The sequence below is a fragment of the Hesperophylax consimilis genome, chromosome 6, assembly GCF_061612785.1.
Source record: "Hesperophylax consimilis isolate HC1 chromosome 6, BYU_Hcon_1.0, whole genome shotgun sequence".
Taxonomy (NCBI): Eukaryota; Metazoa; Arthropoda; class Insecta; order Trichoptera; family Limnephilidae; genus Hesperophylax; species Hesperophylax consimilis.
The window spans coordinates 40,257,904-40,279,384 of NC_142841.1; the positions used below are offsets into that span (position 1 = coordinate 40,257,904).

At 31.6% G+C, this 21,481-nt stretch overlaps 2 protein-coding genes across 2 annotated transcripts in view; one reads left to right on the forward strand and one right to left on the reverse strand.

Moving 5' to 3' along the window:
• Nucleotides 1–13,482, forward strand: part of LOC149423362 (carbonic anhydrase 1-like) — a 40,068-nt gene extending 26,586 nt beyond the window's left edge. Inside the window, exons 2-6 of the mRNA XM_089633001.1 lie at nt 4,021–4,179; nt 6,024–6,219; nt 7,984–8,050; nt 8,436–8,651; nt 13,378–13,482. Coding sequence (XP_089489127.1) covers nt 4,021–4,179; nt 6,024–6,219; nt 7,984–8,050; nt 8,436–8,651; nt 13,378–13,482 — 743 coding nt within the window. The remainder of the gene's footprint in view (nt 1–4,020; nt 4,180–6,023; nt 6,220–7,983; nt 8,051–8,435; nt 8,652–13,377) is intronic.
• Nucleotides 1–21,481, reverse strand: part of LOC149423361 (uncharacterized) — a gene marked incomplete at its 5' end in the record, with an annotated part of 104,847 nt that overhangs the window by 50,754 nt on the left and 32,612 nt on the right. The gene's annotated exons all lie outside the window — the stretch shown is intronic.

Consider the following 21,481-nt stretch of genomic DNA (forward strand, 5'->3'; position numbering starts at 1 on the left):
GTGAAGAATACATAGATGCAATCAATAAATTAAATGAAGACCTACAAAATATAGCGAAATGGCTGAAATTAAACAAATTAAAACTGAATGTCAACAAAACAAAATATATGGAAATAGGCAACAAAACACATAACACAGAGTTAAAATTGACAATTAATGGCGAAAAAATTGAAAAAGTAAATGAAATTAAGTACCTGGGTGTGATACTAGATTCAAAACTAACTTTCGCAGCAAATTTTGAATATGTGCTAAAAAAGGTATCTAAAAAAGTCAATTTTCTTAGAAGATTAAGAAATAAACTAAATGGAAACACTACAGAGCTGATTTATAAAACTATAGTTGCTCCACATTTAGATTATTGCTCTACTGTGTTGTATTTGGCCAATGAAGGAAACTTGAACAAGCTAGATGTTATACAGAATAGAGCTATGAGATGTATACTAGGAAAAGGAAAATACGCAAGCATAGATCAAATGAGAGAACAGCTAAATTGGATTTCTATAAAAAAGAGACTATTATTTAATGTGTTAATTTTTGTACATAAAATCATGAACAACCAAATGCCAAAATATTTTAAGGATGAAATTGTTTTTAATAGAGATGTTCATAATTACGAAACCAGAAATGTAAATAGGATTAGATTGCCACATATGAAAAAAACAAAATCACAGAACTGCCTAATGTACAAAGGACTAAAAATGTATGATGAAATGCCTGAAAGTCTGAAGAATGAAGGAAGAATGAATGTATTTAAAAAGAAATGTTATATTTATTGTAAAAATATGTAAAATTACAAAATGAAATATGATCTTGTTTATATTAGTTTATATTCAAATGTATAAACTAACTCAATAAATAATTAAAAAAAAAAAAAAAAAAAATTCGTTAATAAGAAATGTAAAGTTTATATGTAAATGCTAGGTAGTGGCATCAGTAACATGATACAATACGACACATAGGCGATCGGTCAGCCATTTTACATAGTTTATATAAAAAAAAATATTGTGAAGATTATAAATATAGAATAGTAAAGCAATAATATAACATTCACCATTTGTCATATAAACCAAGCAAAAAGCAAATCTAAATATGATAGTTTGTAGTTATAAGCCTGTTGTAAGAAAATAAGAATTTGCCTACTTCTAAGGTATAAAGACGAAAAATGTTTATAAAAATGTTAAGTTTATATGTACATACTAGGTAGTAATTGTATTAACATAATATCTATGCGACATATTAAAGCTAGTGTATATATTTCTTAATTCATTCAATCGTCTATTCACGAAGCGGGAATCATCTATTTATTAGCGGGCTCCATACAGTTCGTAAATTGATAAATAAATGAAAATAAAGTAACATTTTTGCTAAATGATTACAGTAATTACATGTGAAATAATAATGCAGCTGTAGTAATTGCAAGAAGACGACACCTATTATTTATGTCAATCTTGAGGAAATAATTCAATAAGAGGTGCAATAGCTAGATGTTAATTGTTTTATTTTAAAAGTTCTAATATATTGGTTAATTTTAATAATTCTACAATGAAAATTTTTGCGATATTTCGGCAAATATTTTGAAAATGATATATTTCTTTATGGAATAGGTTTCAGATTAATTCAATGGCAGTGGTTACTCTAAAAGTAGTTTTCGACGTGAAACGACTTTAACCCTCGAAATGCCATTTTAAGTACTAATTTTTTCCAGGGGTAAAATGCAAAGATATTAGAAGAACGAGATATGCTATGTTGGCCGCCGGACCGTAGGCGGAGTACTACCTAATTAGGGTACTTTGAATACTATCGGGACGTGTACGCACAGAAATCTGTTCTATGTATTAGTGCGGATACCTTAGCGTAAGCGAAGGTGTACAGTAGTATTGGTGAACAAAACCGGCGACACTGGGCAAAACAATTCCACACAGTATGAACTGCTCATAGCACATCTCGTTCTTTTAATATCTTTGGGTAAAATGCCTAACGCCCCCATACGCCGATTAACATAATTTTCGTATTAACTTACTTGGTTTTTGCAAAATGACTTTTTTATAAGTTTTACCGTCTTACCGGTTAACATATTTATTAAAATTTGTATATCTATTCCGTGTAGTTTCCCCGGGATAACTACGTATATTCAAAGATATGTTTTTCTATCTCTAATGTTTAAAAAAAAAAAGTACATTGAAGACTTATAGTGATTTATTTTAGGGGTATTTTGCCGTGTTGCGCTACCTCCTTCTTTAAACAACGTTGTGGACAGCATTACAGTGTCCGTCATACGGTGTCATCAGCATACATCTGCTCTGATGATGGACACAGTAATGTCACACTGTAATGACACACGGTGTCCATCACACAGTGTCATCCTTGCACATCTGACCTGCAACACGGCATAATACTCCTAAAATAAATAAATACTTTTGGCCGTGAGAATCTCAAATCATATACAGGGTGTTCGGGGGTCAAATGCGGGAGGTGCTTCTATATGAGGGTAGAAGTAAAAAAGAAAAATAACTTCGGAAAATTACTTTTCAACGTATCTTTTGGTAGAAGTTCATTTTCCCACACACACTATTCAACTTTTTTAAATTTAAAAATTACCTTAAAACATTAGAAATTCGAAACTTTATTTTTATTTTCGACTTCTAAAATCATTTAGAATCACCACCCGATGTAAGCGTACTTTACCCCCGGTCCCGGTCACCCCGTATTGAATTAATTTTATTTTCCAGCAAAATAAGCGTTATTCACAATAAAATAAGTCATGTGTGGCATTCCTGTAATTGAATGTTGACTTTTGAAAATCGGAAGAATAGCACAATGAAACTCGTAAAACATTTAAAAAATTTTCCTTTTTCCAAAGACTATTTGCGACCGGAAAACATTTTTTTTTTAAATTTTTTTTTTATTGTTGATACATTATTTTACAATATTTCATTGTTACATTGGAATATTATTTGTTTTTATTTAATTTACTTTGTGGAACCATAACATTTGCATTACAAACAATAGCATGTTATAAAATTACGAAATTTTTTCGATTTCGTCAATTTCTACTTTTCGGCTTACGTGTACCCTGCGCTGATCGGGTTTATGTACGGTTTTTGAGTGAAGTTTTGAGAATGTGAATTGTAGTGTGCCTGAAATTGGTGCATTTTTGACTTGGAACTAATATTATTGTATTTTGATAAGTATTTATTTCACTTGATCGTGCCATCTCGGGCCTCCTCGACTTCTTTTACGGTTCACTTCTACGTAATACATACTATTTTCTTCGTTCATCGGGTACGCCATATTTTACCACACATAAGTATTTGATTAATTTGATCGTGTCTTCTTCGGGTGTTCCCAACTTTTACAACCATTCGCCTCATTTAGCACCATGAAATCTACATGGTTGCCTTTAAAAAACTCTCTTATATCGGCTTTAATTTCATCACGTACCTCATTCCAGTGCCGAGATTAAGCGTTGAATCTCTCTTTGGCGTCCCCGACTTTTTCTACCACTCACTACTGTACAGCACATTTTTCATATTAAAAAACTACATTATATGGACTTTCGTTCGATTTCCATATTTCATTCCACTGTAGAGATAATTCGTTAAGCTTTTTCAGGCATCCTCTACTTCTTCTATCTTTAAAATACTCCTGGAACTAATAAGAACAAACTTTGAAATTTTTACGTACGATGCGCGAACGGAAGAAGTCAACTGATATTTTTTTTGTCCATTTTCTTCTTACTATAGGAGGAATCATTTCCGCACTCTAGCGATTCGAAACCAATATCTTCACTTTTTTATTCACAATAAACCACAAGTCTAAACCACAATAAACTAATATCACTTTTACGATGTTTTCTGGTGACAATCTGCGCCTATTGTCGAAAATGATTGATTTGTATTTCGATAATCACTCCACGGGAATGTGGAGAATTCACAATATTGTCCGTCTATTCGTAATCCGATTAAATATGTTTTCTTTTGAAAATGATGTTAATAATTAATTGAAATACATTTTAATCAGATCAAGGGAAGTGGGGAGAAACCTACCCACATTGCTATGGAGACAAACTATCACCCATCAACATTAGAAACATCACGGAAGGAGGAAAGTCTTGCTTAGTGTTCAAGAACTATGGACAGAAACACATGTTTATCGAACCTTTAAATCTTGGAACCACGGGTGAGTGAACAAATTTAATATTTTTCAGAAAATTTGAACGGTTTATTTACTAAAAATGTCTAGGTCAATTAGAGATAATGCCAAATTATTGGTTGCATATTTTTAATTTGTTCAACAAGAAAATAAGCTGTTTCAAAAGGTATCTTTCAATTTATGTAAAAAATGTTTATCTACCATACTACCCAATCTAGTTGCTAAAATATTTTTATGACAATGCAGCTAATGTTATAAGTTATAACACGCTGTTGAGCAACAATTTATAAATAACAAATAAAAATTTGTTTCAGACCACTTCTCTTTTAATTACACTCTACCGGTTTCGGGAGTACCCTTCCTTCGTCAGGAGAATATTAAAACTACCCTATGATACAAAATATTGAAAGATATATAACAAAAATATATATATATACAGGGTGTATCGGCACGTATCCGACAAACTTCAACCAGCTATTCCTTAGCACATTTGGAGTAAAAAATGTTATGGGCACTTTGCTGTCCGATAACATTTTTTTTTTATAAAAAATTACTATTCATATTTTCACCACATGTCACCAATGTTTTATCCTTTGTCAAAGTTTGAAAACCTGTCATTTTTTGTTCGAGTTTCGTTGAATAATGAACGTACTTACCTACGTTGGCGCGCTTTTACAATCACAACGAAATGGCACGGCACCATTCGTCTCATTTTCAACTATTATTATTTAGTGTGTACGACAGAGCGAGGACACTTTTTGACACACTTACTAATAACAGCTGTTGAACACGAGAAAAAATTCCAATGACAGTGACGGAGTGTGGATTTTTTTTTTTTTTTAATTGAAAAAAAAATGTTACCGGACAGCAAAGTGCCCATAACATTTTTTACTCCAAATGTGCTAAGGAATAGCTGGTTAAAGTTTGTCGGGTACGTGCCGATACACCCTGTATATATAATTTATAAATGAATAACTGTGTTGAGAGGTTTCCGAAAAATTTATTTTTTGATAATGGTTCCGGAAACCAGGAAACTATACTGGGTATCCAAGTCCACACATAATCAATGGATATCTTAATTTCATAACGGTTCAAAAATATGTATTGATCATGATGCAATAACTAATTTAAGTATCCATTATACTGGCGTCATCGTCATTAGCCTTCATACCAGCCTTTTAAGCTCGATAGTATCCATCAACTTCAGGATGAAAGCTTCCTCAAGTTGTTTTCGAAAGCTCGGTGCTCCATCCCAAGGGTTACCTTTGCCCTTTTCTCCTTTAGCTCCGCTCGATCACATGATTCGATAACTCGTACAGCGATTATCCACCACCCGTAGAGTTACTAAAGCTCACGACCCGCTCAATTCGATTCCTTCAACTTCTTCCCTTGTAAATTTTATTGTATCTTGTGTGTAGTTCGTGGCGTAAATCGATTTATAAAGTTGATATCTCTCCGAGAAACTGTACATGACATTAACGACGTTGGTTTTTAGGGAGTAGATTAAGTTCGGAATTTTTGGTTGATCGGTAAAGTAGACAAACACTGTTATTTAGTTTTTAGCGCTATTTCCGCTTCTTTGCAAGTAATTAGGAATATTTATCAGTCACATGAATGATGACATGAACGAACGACAAATGACTGAAAAGAGAGTGAAGACAAATGACTGCTTATATATACGTTGCAGTGATATGTCGATATTTTCGATGAACTGTCTGGCATATCTTTCTATACATCCAGCCAATTTCAGTTTTTGGTAAACATAAAAGTATACAAGATGTCTGAGGTTGTTGTATATTTTAGTTCTGTATGGAGGTGCAGCTGTATTTTTTTTAAAGAACTTAATGATAGTGGTTTTTATTGTGTTGCAGTTGAATTCCACGGACCTTTCGGAACTAATAAAAGTGCCGAGCCAACTATGTCTGGAGGACCCCTGGTAGGGACTTACCGACTGGCTAATATGCACTTCCATTGGGGCAATGACAACACTGATGGATCAGAGCACGCCATCAACTCCCAGAAACTTCCCATGGAGATGCACCTCGTCCATTACAACACCGATTTTAAGTAATACATCAACATGGTTTCACTGGGTGAAAGCAATGGGTCAAACTGAAATTTTAGAAAATGTGTAGAGTTGGAAAAATTTCAAATAGCTATATTGATTTTAAAATTATTTTCTTAATAAAGAGCTAGTTACTGCTTTGTCTGGAGGATCATTAGATGTTACATTGAATTTAAAAATGCATATTTTTTGTTAATTTCTTTTCTAAGAATATTCTAGTTCTCATAGTTCTGAGAAAGTGATATTTTGCAACCTTATATAAGTTGAAAGGCAGCTAGGAACATTAGTTTATTATCCTTATTATACTTTCAAACTGTTAATTTACTTTTCCGTTTCTACATCTATTCCATTTACTTAAATTTAATTCCGAATAACAAATGATCACTTCAATGCAAAATATAAGAGAAACTACTCCATGGATAGCAGGGACTGGATCCCTGATGCAATGTTGTGGATGGACTTTATGGGAGACGCGGAACATGCAGGATTTATAATTGTACTTCTTATTCTAATTATTTTAAACTTTGTTGTGAGCAGTGGCGAAACTATACCATCGGGGGCCCGTGGCAAATTCAATGGATGCCCCCCCAGTAAAAATAATTGTCGCGTTGTAATTGATTTTTTATAAATAACTTAAGAAGTTACCCAGAGTATTACTAATATTGTCTGTATTATTACTTTCAAAAGCATGGGTATTACGTATGTAGGTAGAATGAAAAAACAATTTAGTCTTTACAAGATATTTTTTAGTAAAATTCTTTTCTCCGAGCTTTCTGTTCCGCAAAAGTATCAATAACGTCATCAAAGCTTAAATATTGGGCTATTGAATTTTCAATAGACAGAATAGCCAAGTAACGTAGCCCGTCTTATCCCATTGACTTTCTTAAATATGTTTTTATTAATTTTAGTTTAGAGAATGACCTTTCGGCACTAGCTGTAGTCACAGGAATTGTAACAAATAACATTAATGAAGTACACACTTCAGGAAAGCTGCACGACATAAATTCTTTATTATTAATAAATCAGCAAGTTAGAACTGTGGACCAAAAACTGAGAAGTTCCCTGGCAAATAATTCAGATATGTCTTTTTTATATATATCAACAAATTCTAGAGCTTTTTTTAAGAGATCAGCGTCGTCATGTTAAATTTTGCAAAGTGGCAGGTTGCAAAACACTGAAATTGGAAACAATTTCATTCATTGAAAGGAAACGCGATTTCAGTTGATTAATAATGATGTCCAATACTTGATCCTTATCAAAATGCAGGAATACTCTGAGCGTCTCTAGTTCGCCCGCGCCGCCAAACTGCTGCGACTAAAAATTCAGCAACTAATGGATGCGTTCTAAAATTGAACGACATCCTTTTCTTATAAATGCGTTTAAATCTTAATAATTTATTTGAATGTGTACCTACATGGCCTTTAGTTGTGTATAACTTTAGTTGATTTTATGTACTTATATAAAATTTATAATTTTTTCTAAATTTTGTTAAAAATATAAGGTTATTTCTGACTTCTGAGCCACTTCTGGGCCCGCGGGCCCGTGGCATTTTTCCAGCCCTGCCACCCTATAGTTTCGCCACTGGTTGTGAGACATAGGTATAACCATAAGTAATGTTAACATAAACAAAACAAAAAGTAAGTCATGCAAAGCTGCAACTTGTGTGACTTAACTGCCACTTGTGTGACACTTTGTCCAAAAAATTTTATTATGACAAAATGTTTTTATGCTGTTGTTCAACAAACAATGTTTATTTTCATTTTCAGTTCAATAAAAGAAGCCCTGGCGTCTGGAAGACCAGATGCTCTCTCTGTAATAGGTGTATTATTTAAAGTAAGTATTAAAAATAAGAAATAAAACGTTTTAATTGTATACAAAACGATTAAATGACATGCATCTCTCTTCTTCTCATTCCTTCGGACTATTTCTCTCTATATATTAATTGTAAACATGTAGGTACCTACGTAATGCTAACCTAAATTTAAAAAGAAAAATGTATTTTTTTATTAATTTATTTTGAGTTTCGTTTTAACGGGACTATGGTATGCTATAAATCCATCCTTTTTAGGAAAGCCTTCGATGGAGACAATAATAAAGTCAGCAATCTTATATTTAATGATATTGATTTAAGAAGATTTAGAGATCAGACAACTGAAGAACTGCAACAGAAGTGTAGACTATAATAACATATGATTGCAATAGTTTGTATATTTTTCAGGCTAGCAATAATTCCGACCCCGAGGTTTCCACTTTGGTGAACACTGTTGATGATGCTCGTCTGGGGAATCTGTCCTATCCCATCACCCTACCCCTCGACATCGTGCATTACAAGACGAATTATTTCACGTACCTGGGCTCGCTCACGACGCCTGAGTGCAATGAGAGCGTACGATGGATCGTCTTTGAGACGCTTATGAACACGAGAACCGATGAGGTAATTATTTTGAATTAAATTCATTGATCATCATCATTTCATCTTCAGATTAAGAACAACCAAAAACTTTTATTAAACTGTTATAGGTGTCCCTATTTAGAAGCCTGAGGAACTGCAGTCCATTTTTAAATTTATTTTTAGTCAAAAATGACCTTCTGACTTAAATAACTGTATATTTATTTTTTATTGTTAGTTTTGAGGAGCCATGTGACGTCAAAAGAAGCTTACTTTTTATATCAACATGATGAACTAAGTACTAAGCTGAGACTCACAATATAGTTGTTGTACTCGTATATCCTTTTGTACTACGGGGAGATATATATAGAAAGAAATAGCACCACGCTCTATATTTGTATCTAAAAATTTATTTACAATATACTTTAAATAATTAAAATATATTCCAAAAAGTCATCTCCGTAAAACTTAGCGTGTTTGCCAAAGTTTGTGAATTAATATTAATTATTTTTATATGAAACGAACAAAAGTAAAGTATCAATAGCCTTTATAATGCGTCTTTGTAATTAAATATGTTTTTCAGTTTCATATAAAGTGGTACTTCTACAAGAAAAAAACAATAGGTAAGCTTCAAAACAATCGTAAAAAATCCTCCATCTTTGAAAAGAGAATTTTTATATCTGTAATTGCATTTGTCCGTTTGTAATATTAAAATCAGAAAGGGTTTTTTTACTGCTTTCAAAATCTGTAATTTATTTAAACATGCATTCAAAAACAGCGAATCAGATTCACAAATTTCTAACAACAAAACATACAATTTTTCATACAATACGAGAATTTAAAACCCGCATAGATCTGCGGCGTGACAGAAACAGTCAAACCAAGCAGAACGTTTTTTTGAGATAGTATTTTATTCATTTTTAAGTAACGATTTATTAATTCTACATATAAAAAAACATAAATATGTTAAACTAAAAAAAAAACTAATTTCAATAAAAATGTTTTCTTTTTAACGTAACTACCCAATTCAATAGTGAAAAACGTTTCTCGTGTTTGATTTGGGGAGTAGTGCCATTACAATATATTATATTGGGTAAAGAAAAGAAAGAAAGTTTTTATTTATAAAGTAAGAAATAAACAAAATGTATAAAGCATGATAACAAAAGTAAAGATAATGAAAAAATTTATACGTGTATATATATATATAGGTACATTTTCTCTTATTATTTCCTTGTTTTTAACATTTCTTTGTTTTTAACCTTTCTTTGTTTTCTTTGTTTGTTTATTGCTTTTTAACCTTCTTTATCTTTATTGCATGATGTGAACATTGGTTATTGGGTTGTAACCTAATTCTTTTACTTATTTTTTCTCTCTCTCTATGCATGTTATGTTATAAACCTGTTAATGTTCCTAATAAAATAAAATAAAATAAAAAATAAAATAAAATAGACTACAATAGCTGTTACTAAATTAGATACACAGTAAATGTAAATAAATATTAGAATATATTTATTTACATTGAACATTAATTTGAGAATAAAAATAATATTATTACATTTCGATTAATAAGTAGGTGGTAGGCGGTATAAGTACATGGAGTTATTTTATTCATTTGGAGTAAACAGAGCTGATAATATGGCAAGCGAAGGTACATAATAAATTGCGACGATAATCCGTTGGTGGCTCGAATGCTGATATAATATTTTAAGAGGATATGGTAAAAGAAGAAAAATATTTTTCTTAGCTCACTAATTTTATGAAATTAAATAGATAATTATATACTGAGTAAGTACCATTAAAATTTGAATTTGATTAATTACTACTAATATGTAAATATAATTTTTTTTTTTTTTATAGTGAATACCTCACAAGAGTCCCAACTGCTCCCGTCTGGAGCCAGTGAGACTATGGCATCCCCAATTGGGGGATGTTGTGAGGCTGAAGGTAAGTGGAGAAGGGAAAGAGGAAGGTGGGGAAGTACCTGGCTATTCAGATCTAGTCACTAAACACGGCTAAAGCCATTTGGAGCAACGTTTCAATTCTGAGTGGTGGTCTTACACCAGGGCGATACTGGTAGTATCTTCCACTCTGTACTTATTGTACGTAATAAAACTTATTACCAATAACCAATAAGAGTACATATTTTTAAGCCATAATATTTTTCACCGGTTATCTCCACTGAAAACTCAGTGTTTTGGTCTCCCTCTTACAAAGTTCACAACAATAACATGAACAAATTAAAAAAGAAAAAAAAAAAGAATTAAAAATAATCCTTCTAGAGTACATAAACTGTAGTATCAATGCAAATTAATAATATAGTCAACAAAAATTCAAAATAAACAATGTACATTATCGCAAGCACATGTAGCTTAGTATCCCCTAAATTGTAATGATAGCAACCATTCGCAGCACAGCTTTTTGAAGCAATGCAACGATGTCGATATTCGAATTGACAATTGTACTTCGTTCCAAAGCTTTGACAAAGAATATTTATTTATTAATCTTAAGTTAGCTCACATCTTCGTGTGTGCTAATAGTTTTATAAACATATAAACATGTACATTGTTTGGCAAACATAATCTTTCTTTAAATATTTCAATAAAGTCACAAAAAAAAGAAACATTAATAATTGAGATAGACATATTTTCTTAATTCATTTTTGAACTTATTAATATTTTCTATCACAGCAATTTCCTTCGGGATTTTGTTATAGAGTTGAACGGCCTGGTACATCAGAGATTTTTGGGTGCTTGTTTTTTTTCTTGTTGGCAATCTAATTTGCTTAGAATTTCTCGTCCCGTGTCCGTGTATCTCGTTATTGTAATTTATTTTTCTTTTCAGTTCCTTAGACATCATCCCTAATTTAATTTTATGTATAAAAATAAGTACATTCAAATACACAGTTTGCTTCACCGTCAAAAAATTCAGCTCCTTTAACATGTCTCTTATCCGTGTGTATATGTTGCGCTTAAGTATTATTCGCATTGCTTTATTTTGCAGTATTTGCATTTAGAATAGCTATAACTACCGACACTACGACAAAGAATAGCTATAACTACCGTCAAACACAGTAGTTTTATGTTTGGGGAGAACGAGTAAGTGGTTTCTTTGACGTGTACTATGTGTATGAGAGTCACGGGACCACTGCAATCTGTCAAAAAGATAGGCAGGAACCTTTGAATTCATTAAATTGAACATTTGACCCAATTGGTGTAATTTCCTTCTGTTCGACATATTTAGAATCTGATGCCGATAGAGGTAAGGCGAGATATGATCGCGTCTCGGGACATTATAACAATACCGGTCACATGTATTTTGGACTCGTTGTTTTTTTCACCATGCACGTGTCTCCATAGTCCAATATTGAGAGAACAAGATTATTAGTAATAATCTTTCGTGATTTCATTGATATATGATCTCTTATATTATACAGCAGAAAAAGTCTCCAATAGCACCACTGTGACTTGTTTTAATATATTCCTCATACTTCAATTTACCGTCCACCATTATTCCAAGGTTGCGCGCAGATTTTATAAAGGGAATAGTGGTTTCACCTATTTTTACATCATGTCCTTAAACATTACACATGATATTTTTTGTTTAGTTCCCATTAACATAGCAACATTTTTTTGGGGATTGAGAAGTAGTGCATGCTATTATGCCCAAGCGCAAACTCTACATAGGTTACTATTTATCATTTCCACCGCTAGATGATCGTTACATACTTCAAACGATAAATATAGTTGTGTATCATCTACATACATGTGCGAAATATAGTGTCTAATAGATGTCATCATGTCAGCGGTATATAAGGCAAAAAGCAATGGCCCTAGTATCGATTCCTGCGGTACCCCTCGCGTTATTTTAACATTAGATGAATGTTTTAGAGCCCCATTGATATATCTGCAGAAGCCATTTTATTGTTTGATCATTGAAACCCAAGTATCGCAACTTTGAAACGAGCAATGGAATGCTCAGTAAGTCAAATGCTTTAAAGAAATCCAGAAGAACCAATGTGGAGGCTAGAATATCGTATTAAATGCATTGCAGAGCTGTCGTAGTGCTGTGGCCTTTCCGAAACCCCGATCGATGATGTTGTATAATCCCGCATGTTTCAGTGTAGACTACTGTTTGGTCAAACACAACTTTTTCGAGTGCCTTGGATAATTTCGGTAAAATACTGATCGGTCTGAGATCGCTAAGACTAGAAATTGGTTTCTTTTTATGAATTGGTGTTACTAAACCTAGTTTTCCACACTGCTGGGACTGTATCTGTCCGTAATGATCGGTTAATAATTGTTGTTATGGTGCTGAGTGCAAAAGGAAGGATGAGTTTAATCATTGTGATACTTATGTTATTGCAACCGATGGCGTTTGATTTAATATTATGAATGTGTTTTGTTATTGTAGTTTCGTCAACCGTTTCAAGTGAGAGTGAATTTGACACTGAGTGATTTTGTGAATTATAATGATTGAGTAGAATTGGACTTAGGTTTTGAATTGGTTTTAGGCTTTGACTGTGGTTCATAAAATGATTATTTATTGCATCTGAGTTATTCAACTCTGTTGGTATATCTCCGCCTTTATCTTTAATATGAAGGTATATCTATGATATTTAACCCAGGTTAAAGAGATGGTATAGTTTGGAACATTTCAGCTGTCTTTCTAACAATCCTAGGTTAATTTCATTTAATCGCCTTACTGTTCAGTATTGGATACGCGACTTCACCCAATGATACTAATATAATAAAGAATTAATGTATTGTTTCAGTTTGAAGTCTTCAGAGCTTTTCATGTGAACGGGAAACCCCTAGTGGATAACTTCCGGACCACGCAGCAGATCAACAGAAGGACACTGATTCGTTACTCCTGCTAAATGATTGTTTTGTTTTATTGGACATATTTTGGCAGGATTACCATTACCACCGACGGCTATTAAATATAATCGCAATTCAAATTGTGTACATTAATTGCAATGTAAACCAACACTATTTTTTAAAGATTAATAAATATATAAGATTAACACTATTTTGACTTGAAAGATTTACAAATATATGTTTTATTATAGTTATTGTTCCCTTTAAGTTAACAAATTACTGTTTATAACTTTCATACTATTAAATTTTATCTTGCTCAATTGTAGTTCTATACTACGCCAATCTTATAACACTATCGTCACTGCAATGATTGCCTGGATGGAGTCCCCCCTGATGCCCCTCTGGAGACGGGAGATGTTCAAATATCCTCCATAAACGGCTGCTTGCGCACATTTTTGTGTTTATCTTTTTCACATCTATTCCGCATTTTTGGTGCTATGTATGTATTCTTATTATCTGTCTGTTATTTTAAAATATATAATGTATTGCATTGCACTACCCCTGCATACATTCTGATATAAACTGTTATAATTGAAGCCTTCGCTAGCGAGCATAATAAACGTTGTTTACCGAATTATAGCTACTTTGTAACATCTTGTGCGATAGACATCACAGTCGAAAAAGTACTTATGGACAGAGTTAACTGATTAGATATTAATCTAAATGTAAAATAATATATTTTAATATTATTTAGATTGATTTACCGAACACACCGATGATAATAATACTTGGATGATTTGTATAGCGCTGTTTTTGTTCAATATCACACCAAGGGCGCTGTACAAATATATATATATTTTTTTGGGATTTTACGTAAACAAAAAAAATAGAATGTTGGGAGAACCTCGCTATTACAAGATGAGGTTTTGGGTAGTTTGGAGTGAATAATTTTAAATAAAAAAGTTAGTTATTTGTGGAACACACAAATATAAAAAGTATAACTGCTTCTTCTTAAAATAATAAGTGAGGAAACCTGGCGTCCCGTAGTAAAATCTTCATTTGCAAATATTTTTGAAAATATTCTATGAAATTATATCCATCAACTGATAAGTTGATAAAGTAAAATTCAGAAAAATAAAACCATGGATCTAACATGGCTTAATCGTGTCTATCGGAAAAAAGAAGAGTTGTATCACATGAGAAAAAAAATCATCACATATTAGGAACAACTTAATCTTTTTCATTAAAACAACTAAAGAAAACTTTCACAAAAATTAAATTGACCTGGCTAAACAAAATGTAAAAAATATTTGGAAAACATTGAAAAACGGAAAAACTAAATAAAAAAAAAATGATTTTTTTTTTACCCCATAATGGAACCGACAAAATGTTCTAATACCTTGAATAAAACTATTAACCCCATAAGCGAACCGACAAAATGTACTAATGCCTTAATATAAAAGAGAAACTTTCGAAAAGGACTGTCTTAAACTAAACAATCTGTCTCTTTTCCAACCGGTAACTATAAATGATTTAAAATGTGGATCTGCACTAGGATTTGATGGAGTCACAGTGGAAATGTTGAAACCGCACAAAAATCCATTAAACACATTATTAATATAACTTTGAATAGTGGAATATTCCCATCTTGTCTCAAACATTGCAACTTTTTTTTGAAAAGATAAAATCATGATGCCACTGCAGAACTAACTTTAACTATGTGCCATGCATTCTACAAAAAAGAAATCCCTTGGCATTTTCATAGATTTTATTTATTTATTTATTTATATTTAATATTTACAGTGTTCACATAATTATTTATATTTGTACATGATATATTTCAAACTTATAACTATAATATGTTGCGTGTAAGGTAGGTTTGAGAAGGTGATACTGTATGTGAGTAATATTGTATGTTTCGTGAACACCTCACTAGGAGAACCTGTGCTGAGGTGTTTACGTGGTTATGTATAGGTGTGACAAGTATTGTAGAAGAAAGTTTTTATTTTTTATAAGTTTTAACTTTAATTTTTGTTTTTACATAAGGTATTTGATAATATCTCATATGCAGAACAAATTAATAAAATAAATGATGTCGGCATTATCCTCGTACATTTAACCTTCTACCACTACAAACTCAAATGATAAACAAAAAGATAGAATATATTAAAGAGGTAAAATTATGGCTGATTGACGCAGATATTGAAACGCTTTTACTATAAATTTATTTATCCTTTCTACAACTCACTTGCTGAAACTTTATAAATTATTGTACATAATGTTTTTCTCTTTACTTTTTATAATAACTATAAACAAAAAAAAAACTTTTTCTACTAATGTATATTATACTTTAGGTACTTGAAATATAGTAATCGTTTTATATTACCCACACTCAGGCAGTCAGTGCCTTAGTGGGTTTTCATTTCTTTTGTAAACTATTTGGTATTATATATTATGTTATTTTATATTATCTATTAATATGTATAATATGTGATAAGAAATGAAAATAAATAAAGTTAAAAAAAAAAAAAAAATTATTGTTAAGGTTAGGTATTAGTTACAGAGCTATCTAACTCAAAGATTTCAAAAGGTAAAATTAAATAACACACAATAATAAATTAAGATGAAAGTTTGGAAATTGGAATTGCTACAAAGCTATCTAACTCAAAGATGTTAAAACGTAAAATTAAATAATGCACAATAATAAATGAAGACGAAAGTTAGGAAATTGGAATTCCCCAAGGGACTGCCATTGGACCAATTTTATTAATATTTTATGTTAATCAAACTTTTAAACTGGTAAAATCATATCTTCTTCTAGCGACACTGCAATAATTATCGAAAAAAGACATGGAACGAGATTACCAATGCAGCCAATTAAGATATGAAGATTATCAAAAATGGTTCGATAGCAAATTATTATCTCTCAACACAGAAAAAACTTATTATTTTCCCTTCTCCCTACAAGAAGATGGGCCAAAAACTTTAATTGACAAAACCAATCATTAAAAGAATTGTATAACATCACACGTAATACGGACTGAGCTAAACTAAATCATAAATCTAATGTTAAATATCTTGGAATCTTAATTGATAAAAAAACAATCTTACTGTGATAATTAATATACGAGTATATCAATTGTTTTCGTTGAATTTTATCTTGCTTAATTCATTAATCGTCGTCTTTTAAATCTATTTTTAATTTATTAATTGGTGTCTTTGCAATTAATCTTGCTTAATGTATTGTGTTTTTTACAATCTATTTTTCATTTATTAATTGATGTCATTTTTATGGTCTCCGACAGTGCATTATAATATTTTATCCCTTTGTAGAATAAACTGTTTTCATTATTGCGTTGTCATCTTTGTCATTTTTGGTAGTCTGATTGCATAGGACGTCTTCGTGCTATGTCTGTGAATATCCATGTTGCTTATGTTTAGAAAGTATTTTGATAAAAGGTTGTTTATTATTGTTTGTATAAATACAATTGCGTTAAATGTTAGCACCTGTTTCACCGTTAACCAATTAGGTCCTTTATCATCATCTATTTAATATTTATCTATATATTTAGTATTATTCTCATTGCTCTATTTTTATGGACATGCAACTGATTATGTTTTCTGTAGATACTAGTAAATAGTTTTTTTAAATAATAATAATTTTAAAGTTTCCTCAGTCCTCCTCACTAGGGTTTACTGTTCTGAGGCGGCCTGTGGTAGTTTTTATATTTTTGTATTCAGTTTCTAGTTGTCTTAACACTCTCTCAATAATGTTTGAAAATGATTTTTTCTTTGTTCTCTCAGCCATGTTTTAAGTTTTGTTTTAAACTTATTTGTTTCTGTTATTTTTTGTTACTTTCCTACTTTTCGGCTTTGTCCTGTTTCATACCGTCCATTAAATAAAAGAAACAAACATAAATACATTATGACTCGAGAATAACATTAACATTTTTGGTGAATGAATAAACTGGACCAGAGTCTAATCCGAATTGATGCCAACTTTGGGGAAATCTTGCAGTTTCGATTCCGAATGGTGCTCTTTCATTAGAGTTATACCGAGGACGTCGAATGCCTCCGTGGTTTAGTGTTATGATCCTTGGCAACGAATTCAAAGGTTGCGGGTTCAAATCCCGACATGCGAAAGTAAATTTTATTACTATATATACTATATTGTGTTATTTCACAATTTATTCATTTCAAATAATGTAACTGGAGATTTAAGATCACATAGAGGGCCTAAAAAAGTCATGTTTTCGATCAGGGCATTTCAAATTTTAATATATTTTTAACTTTTATCAATTAAAAGGTAACTAAAAGGTTGAACCTATTTTTTACAAAGTAAATCTAACAAGATCCATCTTCGCACTCTAATTAAAAAAGATATACAACAAAATCGACTCCAAATTTAACAGCTTCCCACTTGAATTTTCAGTTTTCGGACACAATGCATAGTGTATTTGCGGCACTATCCAGAGTTACAGATACTTTCAGTATTGCACTGGTGAAAAATTACATTCAGAATCTAAATGCTGCTTGAATAGACATTAACCGTATTTGGTGACCAGATCTGAATAGCCAGGCACTTCTCGACACCCCTTCCTCTCCCACCCCCTTCCTAACATACCCCAATCAGGAAAGCCATATTAGTCTTACTAGCTCCAGACACTTGGGAGTACTTGGGACTCTCGTGCGGTACTTACATAAAAAATACGATTACCATCTTACGGCTACACAACAAACGAATGATAAAATGAAAAATGATAAAACATTATGGGCCTTACTAACACACGTGTTTTAAATTTTACACAATCTATACACAGCCATTAATGTAGGGTAAGTGGTGGTTTATCAGTTGTGTAAAATTTAAAACACGTTTATTAGTATGTACATATTATTATTCGTGTGATATGGTGATCATCAAAATGCGATTACCATAATTAGATGTTATCATTTAGATTGGCCTTTTGGCAGTTGCGCGGAGTGACTTTGATTGCTTTTCATACAGTTTACTAAAACTACTGTGGTTACTCAAAGATTTTTACAATTAGTCAGCAGATTATTTTAATCAGCCATATAAAAATATTTAGAAAGATATCCGAAAAACAGAATATTGTGTGTTTAACAAACATCCTCCGACGAAATTCTAGGTATGGAGAAAGCTAACTGAATGTTAAAAATTCTTAGATTTTATTGTATATCTAAGATTTAATTTGCAGAATAAAAAAATGAGTCGTTTTAATTGTTTTTACTAATTTGTAATCAATATTTATATGACTTATTTATGTAACCACATTCCCCCATCTTATCTGACATTTTTTACATTCTCAAAGACAGATCCCGCAGTGTTTGAGCAGAGAGCTCTTTTATCAATTTTTTTTCTAAAATTCCCTCCCCACCGTTATCTCAAGGTCACTTTTGTTATCACTTTTGAAGTCTAAATTCGACTCCAATCTTCCATTTAATTTTGAAATTTGCCCATTTAAACAAAATTAATACACACATTCACCTCTCCATGATGATGGCAATAAACACCCTTGAATCGTGAAACCTACATACATTCACCTCTCCATGTTGATGGCATAGAACATCCTTGAAAAGTAAAACCTACATACATCCACCTCTCTATGTCGATGGCACAGAACATCCTTGAAAAGTAAAACCTACATACATTCACCTCTCCATGATGATGGCATAGAACACCCTTGAATCGTGAAACCTACATACATTCACTCTCCATGTCGATGGCACATAACACCCTTGAAACGTGAAACCTACATACATTCACTCTCCATGTCGATGGCATATAACACCCTTGAAACGTGAAACCTACACACATTTACTCTCCATGTCGATGGCGTAGAACATCCTTGAATCGTGAAACCTACATACATTCACTCTCTATGTCGATGGCACATAACACCCTTGAAACGTGAAACCTACATACATTCACTCTCCATGTCGATGGCATATAACACCCTTGAAACGTGAAACCTACACACATTTACTCTCCATGTCGATGGCGTAGAACATCCTTGAAAAGTAAAACCTACGTACATTCACCTCTCTATGAAACGTACATTCACCTCTACATGATGATGGCTTAGAACACCCGTGAAATGTGAAAACCAGAAATATTGTCAGCTCTGTGAGGTATTTGAGGGTTGAATTCGTCAGCTCTGTGAGGTATTCGAGGGGCGAATTCGTATAAATTACAAATTTAAATGTGAATATCTATTAAAAATAGATTTTTTTTTTAGAGTTAAGCAGGTTTTTCATATTTTTATGAATTTATTTCTGTGCGCCACTGGTACCGCTATTAGGTATATTATATAGGAGCAAAGAGCACACGCCAAAACTAGGCAAACCGATAATTTTTTGCAATCTTACAATTAGAGTATAAAAAGATTACCTAAAGATTCATCGATCATTGTTTTTAAAATATTTATTGTTAGTAGACCGATATCGGTTATATTTTCAAATAACCAACTAAATTTATAAAAGTTAATTTAAAAATAAAAATGGCTTTGATAAATATTGTATTCTATCTATCCGTTTTCTGCCTAACTGCGGGTGAGTAACAATTATAAATACATTCGTTAAAGAAACAATAATTGCAGCGAAATGGAGTCTTGATTTATAATAAAAAAATTAATTTCTTCATTTTTCATGTATTCCTGCATATGTTTTTTTCAAAATAAAAATATATTATTTAAAATAAAGTGATACTAATTGTAGCGCTACAACTTTTTAGTGTGGAAGGTTGCCACTATATTATTTATTTGTACCGAGGGAGCGCTGTGTGCGTTTATTTTAACAGTTGCGCTTTTACATTGTGTACATTAAAATTTTTACAATTTTCTACATAAGAATTATAAAAAATGGTTGAAAAAATAAATTCTTACTTTAAAATGATTTGCAATTGGTTAAATAAAATAATAATTATGAACAGAAATTATCATAAATAATATCTTGATTTAAACTAATCTTGTAATTTTTTTTTTTTTTTTTTTTTTTTTTTTTTTTTTTTTTTTTTTTTTTTTTTATATATACAATAATATTATTATTGGGTTTATAAAAACAGTTTATTTTTAAACAAGTTCTGCTGTGTAATTATTATTACGCGTGACAGCTGTTTCGCCCTCTGAAGGCATTATCAAACTGTATCAAGACAGTTTGATAATGCCTTCAGAGGGCGAAACAGCTGTCACGCGTAATAATAATTACACAGCAGAACTTGTTTAAAAATAAACTGTTTTTATAAACCCAATAATAATATTATTGTATATATAAAAAATAAAAAAATAAAATGGAGTTCTACAAATTAAACTTAATAACAATAAATAATCTTGTAATGGTTTATCACTCTATTTAGATTCCGGCCAATTTTGTAACGAAGTTTAAATATGTACCTACCCTCTTTATACGATAATATTAAAGTATTGACGTCATAACAGATCACTCTGGCATAATAATTTAAAAACAACAAATAATTTACTTCTTCAATAATTGCAAATACACTTTGTGAAGTTATTTTAATTTAAATAAAACAAATAACTTCGTACACACCCCTATTCTACTTTAATCCAGACGAAGAAACCACCGAAGAAACCATTTCAACTTTTTACAAAAATAAATAAAAAGCTGAGAAAGTCACTAGGTAGCTAACGAAGACCTAACCTAACCTAACCTTACCGTATTTTAAAAATATTTTTTGTTTTTAACATTTTGAAAATTAAACTCGTTTCGAAAGGCCACCACGAAAAGGGGTATTTTCTATATTCCTTTTGACGCACTTGATAATTGCAGTTTTCATTTTTAAATGGTTGGGATTCTGCATGATGTCTTTTAATTAATCATTAAAAGAAAAAAATATGTTTAAATACAGGTCCTGTTAAATAATCCAACTTGCTGCCAGATTAAAAGTAAACTGCTATAACCGACCCTACAGTTAACAATTCGCCAAGCTTTGCTTGAAACTATTATCGTGTCTGTACTCCTCACACATACATAAATTTACAGTTTTACCATGTTTTTTCCACAGGTAGTATATTACCAAAG